The sequence below is a fragment of the Mustela nivalis genome (assembly GCF_964662115.1).
Source record: "Mustela nivalis genome assembly, chromosome: 10".
Lineage (NCBI taxonomy): Eukaryota > Metazoa > Chordata > Mammalia > Carnivora > Mustelidae > Mustela > Mustela nivalis.
This window is the reverse complement of record NC_139029.1, coordinates 40,054,567-40,067,432: the sequence shown is the minus strand read 5'-3', so window position 1 is coordinate 40,067,432 and position 12,866 is coordinate 40,054,567. Positions and strand designations below refer to the sequence as shown.

The following is a 12,866-nucleotide window of genomic DNA, read 5'->3' as shown; positions in this document are numbered from 1 at the left end:
AGATGTAAATAGAGGTGTTTATATTTAATTCTTAAAGGCAGTCTATTATATAGTTGTCTAATGGATAGCAAGAACCGTTATGGCCAACTTTTATTAGCTCATGTATTATCAGGAGAGGAATCCTTGAAGAATATGAAATCTCAAATATCCCAAAATGCTTTAATATTGCTGCAAAAGTCCTTCAGTTCAATAGCAAGCAAAAGAATATATGACCAGATAAAACTTCCCAAGAAGCTGGATCCTATGAGGCATTTGGTCTTCATAATCCTTACTGGGTCCAGAGCTGCAGAAAGTCAAAACACTACCCCTCCCCTGCTCCTTTTTTTCACTTTTCCCTTTTGAAAGGAGGAAAGGTAAGTACTGGTAGACAGAACTAGCAAAGATCCCAACACCTTCTTGATTATCAGTGGACACTTTGCATTTCTTATTTTGCTTCTGAATACTCAGACCTTAGTTTCTTTGCCATACTGTCTCCTAATTCTACCACCTTTCTGAATGGTTCATTTCCATTTTCAGTTGGTTAACTGCACTGCTTCCCTCTCACCAGTGTTGAGTGTTGCCAATGATTCTGTTGTTGGCTTTCTTACATAAACACTTCCTGGGCAATCCCATTTAATTCTGCATCTTCATAATTACCTCAATGTTGTCAATTCCGGGTTAGTTCACTATGCTCAACTCCATTTCCTACTTCTAACAACCTGGGCTTTATCTAGTTGTACCATACCAGCCTCTAATTACACTTTAGGATTAAACTGAATGCAACACTTTACCAACACAACTTTCGCCACATGCCTCTCTAAAGCCTGGCCTCTTCCTGTTGTATTTTGTAGCTTTGTGAATGAATGGCATTATTTTCTAGCAATTCAGGTCAAAACCCCAAGTGGTATTAGATATTTCCTCTTTTTTCAGTCTTGTTGCACTACTGCTACTGATATACTTGGATAATGTCAGTGCTTACAAGATAAAGGCTGAGCACCATAACCTCGAATTCAAGGCTCCTGGGGAAGAAGAAATATCATTTAAGAATGTTGTGTAAAAGGTATTAAGTTTCATTGTTTGAACTGTTCGATGCAATTGGATTAAATGATCCAGAGAAGTCTTATATTTGAATGCATTCTTTTCTTCTTACAAAGCTGCTGCTAACTTGTCAGTTCTCATGCTATTATTACTACATGGTCCTGCTGGGGAGAGGGAGAAATGGAGGTAATAGGTTTTTACTGATTTGGTATTTGAGTGTAATAGCAGCAGCACAAATCTCAGGATTCTCAGAACATTTCCCATCATGGAGCAAAACAAAACTAAACTACAGAGAACTGGAAAATGGGTGTATAAAATTTAATAACAAAAGGGTCAACAGGCAGCTACATCCATCCTCATCATTCATCCTCTCCACCCCTCAAGTCCTTTCTAACCTTATAAATTTGAGTACCGTCAAGGTTGGTTGCACAAAGGGGTCCAAAGCAGCCCTTGGGAAGCACTATCCCTCAAATATGGAATATGACTCAGATACAAAACTCAGCACCTCTTTCATATAAGGAAAAAAAGTGGAGAAACTTGGTTAAAAAGAGCTAAAATATTCTCATAGCTGCCTGGGGAGTAGATCTTAATCCTTCCACATAGATGCCTTCGGATCCACAGGTGGCCATTTGGACTAAAACCAAACAGAGTCCATTACTCATTCCCTCTCCGGCTCTTCTTGTGGCTTTTCTTAGATCTGAAATGGTAACACATATGAATCATAAATTAACATAAATTTAATAACAGCTGTTCAAGGAGCTAGGCAAGAACTTTTGAGTAAGATGGGGTATGCTGATACTGATGTGGATAGAGAGCATGCCCAATATTCATTAAATGTGCTTGGTGTTATGTCTTAGAGCAACACTGAGTAAGGTATTACTATCCAAACTTTACCACTGAGGAAATGATCTCTAGGTTAAGAGTATACCTGACAGTGTCTAGCATATAGCAATAATTTCTAATTAAAGTTTATCAAAAGAAAGTGATTTGCCCAATGTCACTCAGCTGTTAAGTGTCTGAAGTTGGGATTTAACCACAGGTCTCCTGAGACCAAAGCTCATGCCCACTATCAAAGCTGCAATTCTACAAGGAAAAAACAAAATAGCATAAAACAGATATATAATTCTAGTAATTCTTGGACAATGGGCCAATTTTATAATGTAAAAAAGAGAAATTCCTAAATACCCCATCAAAACAAAATTTCAGGTCTAACTTAGTTGTATGATTGGAACTTTGATTTCTGAATTAAGAAGAAATTCTTAAAGGTTGGTCCATACCTTTCAGGAGACTTTGAGTGGCTCCTATGTCTGTGACTACGGTGATGACCTGGGGAAAAAGAGGCCACCGGATGAGTGTTCTATCCACCACCACCTCCGCTGTCATTTTCACTTCCCCCAATCCCTTTCATTGGTGTATTTTTTTTGGCTTATGCTAGACACACCTCTTGGTAGCACCTTTCTGAACTGTGTGTGTTTATGGGGGAGTGTCAGAAGAACTGAACGCACTTCATATGCATTCAGGGGTTATGGCTAATTTCACAAACATCATGTTGAGTATTTTTTACCACTATGAAAGATCTTATTCCTGTAATTTCAGATGAAAGAACTGAAGTTCATCCTTCTTTCAGCAAAGCTTGTAAGAGGAAGTAAACATGTGAACTTCTCACTTCCTTTTAAGCAGGCTATTTGCACTGGAGTGAGACTAAGCACTAACTGTATTTCTTTAAGACCACCAATAGCAAAAGGCCCAAATGCTATACCTGGGGACTTGGAGCGGGATCTGTGCCGTCTATCTCGAGATCTGCTGCGGTGACGTCTTGGGCTTTTGCTCCGATGCCTTTCTCGGCGAGGGGAGGGGCTATGGAAATGACTGGTCAGATCCCTTTATCTGACATTATACTCACCACAACAGCACCCTCCCTTCCCAAAGCCCTGTCTTTCATTACAAATCAACCAAAGACCCACCTCCTCCTTTTAGGAGATCGACTCCGCCTGTACAAAAAGAAAAGAGAAAGAACCTTAGTAGGTGCACTGCAGTTGTAGATTCAAAAAATTGTTCCAATTCTTCACCCATTTCTGTTATCCATGACTTTAGTCCTGAAACTTTTTATTACCACCCTCCCACTCTAAGTCTGGGGTTGGTCATGTGACCTGCTTTGGCCAATGGGCTATTTGCATATGTGATACCAACATGATACTGGAAGGAAATTTGCATCATTGAGCTTTTCTGCTCTTGAATTCTGCCACTGCCCTGAGACCATACCTAATCCAGCCTAGAATGAGACACACACACACACACACACACACACACACACACACACACAGAAGAGTTACCCCATTAATAAGTTGCCTCATTAAAAGCCATTCTATAGTAGCCAATAGATGATCACAAAATAGGTTCATGAACTTAAACTGCCTATCCAAGCCCAGCTTAAATCACTGACTGCAGACTTATGAACTAAATAAACAGTTATCGTCTGACATAGAGGTTTTTGTGGGTTCATGAACTTAAACTGCCTATCCAAGCCCAGCTTAAATCACTGACTACAGACTTATGAACTAAATAAACAGTTATCGTCTGACATAGAGGTTTTTGTGGGTTGTTTTATAGCAAGTTGTTTTATATGCATTGGGCAAACAGAGCCCAAAGAGTAGGGCCTTACCTTCTGGGAGACCGGCTCCTACTCCTCCTATAGCGCAATGTGGGAGAACGACGGGGCTTGTCTAAGTCTCGGTAGCTTCTCCGGCGGTGATCAGGTGATGGCACTCTCTCCAGCTGGAAAAGAAATGTATGGTAGGTCAGTGATGAGCACAGACTTACAGAGAACCACTTAGGGACAGTACCTACGCGCTCCTTATCCTGTCCCAAATTCTACCTTCAAGTGACTTTAAACACAATGAATACATAGATAACCCTAAGGACAAAACCTCCAAATCAAAAAACTGAACTATTTCCAGTATTCCCCTTATTGTTCCAGTGTTGGTACCATTATTCTGGGACTTTGTGAGAAGAATGCGACTGTGAGACGTCAGAGCTAAGTAATTGTGCATTTCTCCTTCAGAAGCTAGATTCTCAATGTGAAAGGAGATACAGATGTAAAATCAGTAAGATTGTATAAAGTGTACTTTAATTTTAAAATTTTCCTCTGGGTCTGCCAACTCTAGAGACCAAGAAATGCAGACCAAACCCTATCAGTGAGCATTTATGGTGCCCAGATTGTGGTATCTAAGTATCATTTTCCCTGTAAATGAAAGCAAGGGCTCCCTGGGAAAATGGCTAATTTCAGGTTGGGGACAGTAGCTTACAAAACATGAACAGAACATACATCAGAAGACAAGGTGTCCGAGACTACGATGATTCTATCAGTCTCGTGTCAACTTGGGGACCACCCTCCATTGGCCAAAGGGGACAATTTCAGCATCAAGGACTATGATGGTTCAAAAACACATCCAATCTGCTTAAATCCTTGAGTTTATAATGTTACCAAGGAAAAAAGCTCATCACACTAGGAGGATACTATGGTGTCAGCTCATTATTTTAAAAAACTGATTGAGAAATAATCCTATATTTACCTTTTCTATATCAACTGTACCTATGAAAAACTAAATACTGATTTAGGAGATTTCTCTTCATAGCAGTGTTATAGGTAACAAATGATTAAAAAAAAAAAACAAACTAGAATATCACCATTTCACAACCCCTAATGGGTCTAGGTAGAGATCATCTAGGCACAGTGGCTCCTAATACAACAAAAAGAGAGGTAGGCTTTGCTCACCCTGGGGGGAACAGACATCGGTACTATGAAGTAGTGTTGCTCTACTCCAAAACCTACAAAAACCTCAAATGCAATTTAGCATCCAGCTCTTAAGAATTAGTTTATAGAAGATAACAAGGGACAAGTGAACATGTGAAGTGACCTCACAGGGACACAATAAAAAAATTACAGATTATAAAAATCTGTACAGAATAATAAGACTTGATTTGTGGATCACTCAAACTATTTTAAACTGTTAAAAAATATAGGACAATTGGGGAAATGTGAATAAATTTTTTTTCCTTGTCTCAAGTTTTATTTAAATTCTATAGTATAATTTTAGTTTTAATACTGAATATTTGATTTTAAGAAATTACTGTTGATGTGGGGGTGACAAGCGGCATCATGTTTAGGCCTTTTCTGAAATATGAATGCAATATATGATGGTTGTGATCTGTGTCAAGACAATTGTGGGGTGGGGACAATTTGGTACAGAAATATGTAAAATGGCCGAGTTGACAGAGAGGCTAGACAGTGGGTAAAGGGAGGCACATTCTCTCCACTTTGGTAAGTCCCTGAAATTTTCCATTAAAAAAAAAGGAAAAACAGAATGCCTACTTTTGGTTCACTAACCACAGAAGAGCACCTCAGCATTGCTTGGCTTTAAATTTATGGACTAAGATCATGCTTCCTTTTGCATTCACCTTGAAGGGAGCCTAATGGCTCAGAGCTACACTTCCCATTTACATCCAGTATCCACAAACCAGCATTTCTTGTATTTCCCCCTAGCCTTTTTGGATTCATAGAATAGTCTCAGATCCTTCTTTTCTAACCATATGTATTTCCACATTATCATATACTTTTTATAACAGCTTTGGCTAATAGTCTGTTGAGTTGATGATAGTTTACCTGACTGCTCCCTGACAGCTAGGTTGCTTTCAAGTTTTCAGCATTTTAACTAGTAAAGAATATGATCATGTAGTAGGTTTTTCCTTCCCCTAAACTAAGCCTACTCCTTAGGACAGGTTCAACTCTAAACAGTATCATTTTTGTTCTAAGTATTTGTTTTAATATCTACCAGCTGTGAGTCAATTATAATGTCCAAATGTATGTGAAGGGCTTTATATGTATCGTCTAATAATCATAAAATCGTAAGAGAAAGGTATCATTCTCCTTGCTTTACAAAGGAAAAGACTGACATTAATTTGCACAAGATTATGGAGAGCTGAGATTTAACTCCAATGCCTATACTCTTAACAATACATACTGTATTTTTTGGCTAAAGAAGGTTAAAAATTAAATTGTAAACAAAACAGGGAAGGACCATTCTCCCATCCCCTCCCGATAATTATCCCTCCTTCAGCCCTTAAGCTCCCAGGTACCTGACCTTCTCATCCTCCTCTTCCTCCTCTTCACTGGACTCCACATCATCCATGTCCTCTTCTAGAGCGCTAACCCGGGGCTCCAGCTGCTCAGCTTCCTCTAGCACATAGCGTTTCTACAGAAAGTATGATGAGAGTCAGGGAGCCTTGTTCACAATTCTTGATTGTGAGGACAGTTTCAAGGGTATATACATATGGCAAAACTTACAAAATTGTACACACTTTAAATTTGTGTTGTTTAATGTATGTCAACTGTACCTTAATAAAGCCATTTAAAAGGGGGAAAAAAATCCCTTGTTCAAGTGAAATCTCACTCTCAAGCCCAATATGTAATTAGAAAAAAAAGGAGCTACTCTGGTTGGAATATGTGGGGCTGTCTCCTCTTATTCCTCTCAGTAGCCTTAAAACAGTCCCACAAAATAGTTTAAAGACCACTGAAGTAGCCTAATTTCCCCATTTTATAGATGGGAAAAGAAAACCAGGTTCCACAGCTAGTCAGCTATAACAACAAAAACTTAATCTTCTAATTCCCTGCTCCATCATCTCTCCATTATAGATCATTCATTCCCTTTCTCCTTTGGTAACCTACTGTATCAGTTTTCCCTTTGTACTTTACAGCAGTAGTTTTAAAATAATACTCTGCAAAACCCATTCCTGAAAGGCGCTTCATGGATAATCATTTATTACTAGGAAAAGGAGCAGGGTTATAAAGGTGACATTTAAGGGGTTAAGATTTCATCTACTATTCCTGACCCTCTTATCTGTTTTACATCTTACAGTTTCCTTCATATAACATTTTAAACAAGAAAGTAAAGCCCTACCCTTCATATACTTTATCTGTTTTCCTCTCCCAATTACCTTTTTCATACGTTTAAAAGACTACTTATGAAGATGACCCTTGTGTGGGGTAAAAAAGAGGACCCCTGACATCCATGGTCTTCAGTGTTTTATTGTATATGTGTACTTGTCTGTCTCCCTGTCTTGGGGAGAGAAGGGCAACTCTGATAAGACATCTTTATCTCTTACCTGTAGCCGGGGTAGAATGATGTCACAGACTCTTTCACTGTGGAGCAGTTCATCAATAAACTCATCTACATGCATCAGTTCAAACTCTGGAAAAACAATCATAAGCTCAGGCAACTTGGAAATAAGTTTATATAGCCAACAAATAAGTGTAAGTCTCTATATGTAAGATGTCTATATATAAACAGTACTTGGTATAGAAAGTGTGAATCCTCTGGCGCCTCCCTTCCCTGCACATTTACTAGTAAAGCCACTCAGTCTGGCAGTTACAGAGAAGGGATTACTGACAGACGTGGGCTCAAACTACAGCCATTCATAGCCTTGTCATCATCACTTACCTTCATTCAGCTCACCTTTACTGAGGGCATCTATATGCCAGGCCCCTTCTTGGAGCTGGGCATAAAAGAATGAGTGAAGATGTCCCAATTAGCAGGAGACACAACACAAAAGGAAGCACAAACAGTTCTGAATTGTATAGGGGTGATGTTCTTTTTTTTTTTTTTTTTTAAGATTTTATTTATTTGAAAGAGACCCGCATAAGAGAGAGAGAGAGAACATGAGTGGCGGGGAGGGAGAACATGAGAGAGGAAGAAGCAAACTCAGCAGGGAGCCTGATGCAGGACTCAATCCCAGGACCCTGGGATCATGACCTGAGCCGAAGGCAGATGCTTAACTGACTGAGCCACCCTGGCACCAAGGGCTGATGTTCTTGAACAGATCCTATAAGTCAAGTAAAACTTCTCATGTGAACACACAGTGTTTCTAAATATAGAGCATGTACCTTATATGGTAAACGAAGTAATAGCTTTTCAGAATTTTTATAGTGAACATTACCTTAGTTCAGTGGTTCTCAAACGGGTTAACTTTGCCACCCACAACTAGTGGGGTTGCTCCTGACATCTAGTGGATAGAGACCAGGGATACGGCCAAGTATCCTACAATGGGCTGGACAGCCCCCCACAACAGAATCATCCGGATCAAATTATCAATAGGCTGAAAAACCCCATCTCAATTTAACAATATAAACATAAGTTTATGTTTATAAACAAGTTTTAAACATCCACGATGGCCATGACCATGTCCATCTTGTTCACCATCTTATTTCCAGTACATAGCACAATACCTGGCATCACACTGGCACTTAGGAAGTGAATAAAAGTTTACAGTAAAATACTAAATTCTTGACCTGCTTAATGTTACATGTAGAGGTAAAAGGCAAATGTTACTAATCTTCTGTTACGACAGTGAGAAGAAAAAGGTTTTGAATGCATTACACTGAATCCCCCTCTACCACAGGAAAGATCTTTGTAAAATATATGGAGCTGCCCCCTTTGGATATACTTACTATTTTTCAGTAGGATTCCTACGTAAGTATGAGTATACTTAATCTGTACTGTGGTGAGTAGTACAGCACTAGAAAAGAGGCCATTAAAAATAACAGTGATGATGGAACATATGGAAAACTAACTTTGGGAGGTTTTGGGAAGGCTTTTTCAGAGGTCATTATGGAGGCAGATCATATGGGCTGGAACACATGTGGAGGGCGCACATAATTCAAGGCTGGGATTGACATAAGATGCAGTTGGAAAGGTAGGCAGATGGGGGTAGGTTGGGTAAGACCAACAGGAAGCTAGGAGTCTAATGGAGTACTCCATGCAGCAGGGGAGAAACTGAAATGAAGACAGTAACAAAAAGGATGAAGAGCATTCACAACGTATGTTACAATGTGAAGATAGAGATATTGTTGAAATAAAAACTGGTTCAGGGAGGAAGGTCCAAACAATTGGTACCATACTCACCCCCATTTCGGTTCTGACTCTTGATTTTTCGATAGTCATTGTAGAGAGGCTCTAAGTACTTGTAGCAATCAATTGCAGTGCCTGTCAGCCTCATGTAAAGGGCTCCCAACATACGCACATACCTGACAGATAGAGGACAGTAAAACGATAAGCCATCCTAAAAAGTTCTTGTTCTTGAGTTTCATACCTGGCTTTTCTCATGACAGCAGTGGATGTACAAGTTCTCTCCTTTGCAGATGAGAGAACTGCAATTTTAGAGGAAATGTGAGGCAGGGAAAGGTAAAATACAGAGTCCTGGGTTACAAGTTCCCATTCTACCATTACTGGCTACAGGAACTTGGGACATGTTGCTCAACTTTCAGAGTCTGTTATATCTTGTATAACATGAAGACAGAACCTATTTACCTCATAGAATTACTGTAAGAATCAAATGAAATACTGAATTTAATAATAACATATAAGGTATGTTTACTTAACACTACAAGAAATAATACATATAGATGTGAATATATAAACTTTTGCTAGGCAGCACAGCATGCTGGTTCTGAAAAAAAAAAAAAAGTCAAAGTCCTTTGGGTTACAATTCTGATTCCATTACTTACTGGCTTTGTTACATAAGGTAAGTTACTTGCTATCTCAATCCTTGTAAAATGCAGATAACAGTACCTAATTTGCTGGCCTGGTTTAGTGAGAAATCTGTGTCAAGTGCTAATCATAGCATATAGCACATAGTAAGTGCCTAGTAAGAGCTGTTCTCTAGCTGTTAATGTTTTGTAAGATTTCCTTTTTCTTTTCTCCTCTATCCAACTACCTGCTCAAATTCTCCACTTAGAATAACAAGTAGACATCTGAAATTGAACAGTTTCTTTACATGACAAACAGAATGGAGTAGAAAAGAATCTGAACACTGACGCCAGCTTTGACACTTACTAGCTGTATGACCTTGAGGAAATTACTTCATCTGTGCCAAGTTTCCTCCCCTGTGTAACAGGGATAATAATTTTGCGGGGTTCTTGTGAAGGTTAAATTATTACATGAAAATCCCTTAGAGGGTAACACATAATCTACTCTGTCTGCCTCCTGTACTTGTCTGTAAACTCCTTGAGAATAAAATAAAAGAATATGAGCAGCAGATATTTTGGGGATATTAGCCATGCAATAGGCCCTGTATTATGAGATATACAGTACTATCTTCTTTAACCTTCACAGCAATCTTGAATTGGTAACATCATCTCCATTTTACAAGTAAAGAAAGTAAAGCTCACAAAATGTAACTTCTCCAAGGTCACAGTAAGTCTGGACATGGCTGGACACCAGCCTGGACACAAACCTCCACCTACACCAAAGTTTTCCCACTTATCTACCACATTATGTAGTTTTCTTCATCTTTGAGCATCCAGTACTACCAACATACTAGGCACTCACTTCTGCTTAATATATGTTCAGTGAACTTTTGATATGCTTTTTGGGGGCAAGGGGTAGTTACCAGGACTGAGAATGTAACAGAGAAGATCAATATAATCAGAACATGGAAAATAACAAGATACATTGCTTTCACTCCTCTTAACCAAAGCCAAATTCTGGACCACTGAAATTGAAGCTTTTATATTAGCAAATCAACATTTTACTCACTTGAAATCTTCATTTTTTATAAATTCTACAATGATATCCTTCTCAGGCTGAATCTGAAGCATCTTCAAGGTCAAACACAGAAAGGGAGTTGGCTTTATGTTGCCACCATAAACACCACCCACAAACCTCAACTCCATGGCTTTATCGACTACAAGTTCAGCTGAAAAGAAAAGCAAAAACAAATAAAGTGGCATCTCAAACACATTAGGGCCAAGCTTATCCCAGTCTGAAGTGGTGATAAGCTAGTTCAAGCTTTGGTGCTCCTGACTACTAATCAACAATTTAATATAAGAACAACTGTCTATTAATAGTAATAATAAGAACAGCCAATATATACTGAAAGATAAGTGTATGCCAGATACTCTGCTAAGCATGTCATATTATCTCATTTAATGCAATTAGCCATGAAGTTCCTGCACTGAGGCTGTTTTCAGCTAAGGGAAAATGAAGACTAAGAAAGGGTAAGTGACTTGCTCAAGGTCCACAGTCAGAGAGGAGCAGGGGCTGCATTTAAATGTAAGCAGTCTTAACTTCAGAGTCCATGCCTATCACCATTATGTTTGGAGAAAAACAGCCAGATTCTGAGTTAAAAGAATAACAGCAAATGATTCAATAGCTACATAATGGACAAATGTCATTTACAGAAGGGGGATAATAACCTTCCACAATTGTTTTCAAAAGCAAACCCTAGCTGTGTGAACTTAGGGCAAGCCATTTTACCTTACTTCCTTTTTTGACTGTCAATTCAAATCTGAATAATAAAAGTACAAAGTTTCAGGGCTATAGTGAGAATCAAATTTATAGCCAGGTACTAAATACTGGAGATGTAGGTAGAGGGAAAAGGAGGACAAAATTACAATGCTTACAGAGTTTACAGTCTGGCAAGGTAGAAAAAAATTTTTTTTAGGTGTGAATAGTTGAAATAAGATGCAGAATGCAATACAATTATAGATCAAGGGAACATAATCCAGCATTGGAGGAAAAAGATGAGTTCACTTTTGGACATACTGAGTTGGCATGTCTTGGAATTTAGATCTTAGAGATCTGGGATGGAGAGGTAAATTTGAAGGCATCTACATATAAGATGTAACTGCAGTGTGGAGATCATCCAAGGAGCGAACTATGTAATGAGAAGAGGTCCCAAAATTTATCCAAAATTGACATGACTCCAAAATTTAAGGGACTCAGAGAAAAACAGTATGTTTCCATGGACACAACAACTAATGGTGGTGGCAACAACAGTACAGGCACAGGAGTAGTTAGCAGTGGTTAACAACTAGCACCACCACTACAACTGCTAAGTACTTCTTAAAATATATACCTGTAACCATACCAAATACTTTTTATAATTTATGGCATTTAATCCTTACAGCAACCTTCTGGGGTGGGTATTATTCATTTACAGTAGAGGAAGACATGGTTCACTAGTATAACAGAGCTACTAAAATGCAGAGCCAGAATTCAAAGATTGAAAGACTACATGGAAGCCTTTTCTGAAAAACTCATATCTGTATTAAGGCCCGAACGTGGAAATACTGCAAATGGTCCAGATTTAGGAATAGTAAGACCCTGAACTGGGTTTTGGGTACGTTAAAGTTCCTTTAAGAACTTCAGAGTCCCTGAGTGGGAACTCTGCAGATTACATTAAACATGGAAACCCCCAGAGAACCCAGCACTGACACGCTTTAGAACAAGACAGCAGTAGACTGTGTCTCCGAAGCTCAACACAAAACTACGCACACAGTAGGTAGTCAGATTTTTCTGAATAACTGACAGATTCCCCTCCAGTCACACACCCGGGAGCCAGTCCCAGTGGCTCCCAGTTAAGAGAACTGGGCCACAAGGCGGGGGAGGGGGCTCCGCGCGCTGCCGCTCACCCGTCAGTCCAAAACACTCCTCTTTCCAGTACTTGGACTCATAGATTCGCGTCCGAATGATCTTCTCCACCAGATACTGAGGATTGGTGCCGTGGATGCTGTGCGCATCCTTCACCGTACGGTTCGCCATTTTAGAACGCCTTTAGTTCTATTTCCGTCGGGTCCTTCAATGCGTCACATCCAGGTTAAAAAAACATCTAAGAGGGACTGCGAAGCGTGGAGAAAGTCGCTCTAGGAACTCAGGCCACCATCTTCGTACAGGAAATGCTGTAAGGAAAGGAACTTCCTTCCGCGAACAGCGTCGCCGACCGAATCAATGATGGCCGCTGCACGTTGGCGGACGTACGACGTGCATTCCCTCCCGTGTGGGCGGGGCTGAAGG

The 12,866-nt window shown here is 39.5% G+C and overlaps 1 protein-coding gene across 1 annotated transcript; it reads right to left on the bottom strand.

The window, feature by feature from the left end:
- Nucleotides 1–1,321: 1,321 nt before the first annotated feature.
- On the bottom strand, nucleotides 1,322–12,825 carry PRPF38A (pre-mRNA processing factor 38A). Its single transcript, XM_082688459.1, has 10 exons — nucleotides 12,485–12,825; nucleotides 10,608–10,767; nucleotides 8,976–9,097; nucleotides 7,180–7,265; nucleotides 6,159–6,269; nucleotides 3,680–3,792; nucleotides 2,982–3,008; nucleotides 2,777–2,874; nucleotides 2,295–2,343; nucleotides 1,322–1,714 (listed from the first exon to the last, which is right to left on the bottom strand). The coding sequence occupies exons 1-10, from the start codon at nucleotides 12,612–12,614 to the stop codon at nucleotides 1,672–1,674; spliced, it is 939 nt and encodes a 312-aa protein (XP_082544585.1). The 5' UTR covers nucleotides 12,615–12,825; the 3' UTR covers nucleotides 1,322–1,671.
- Between the last annotated feature and the right edge of the window lie 41 nt (nucleotides 12,826–12,866).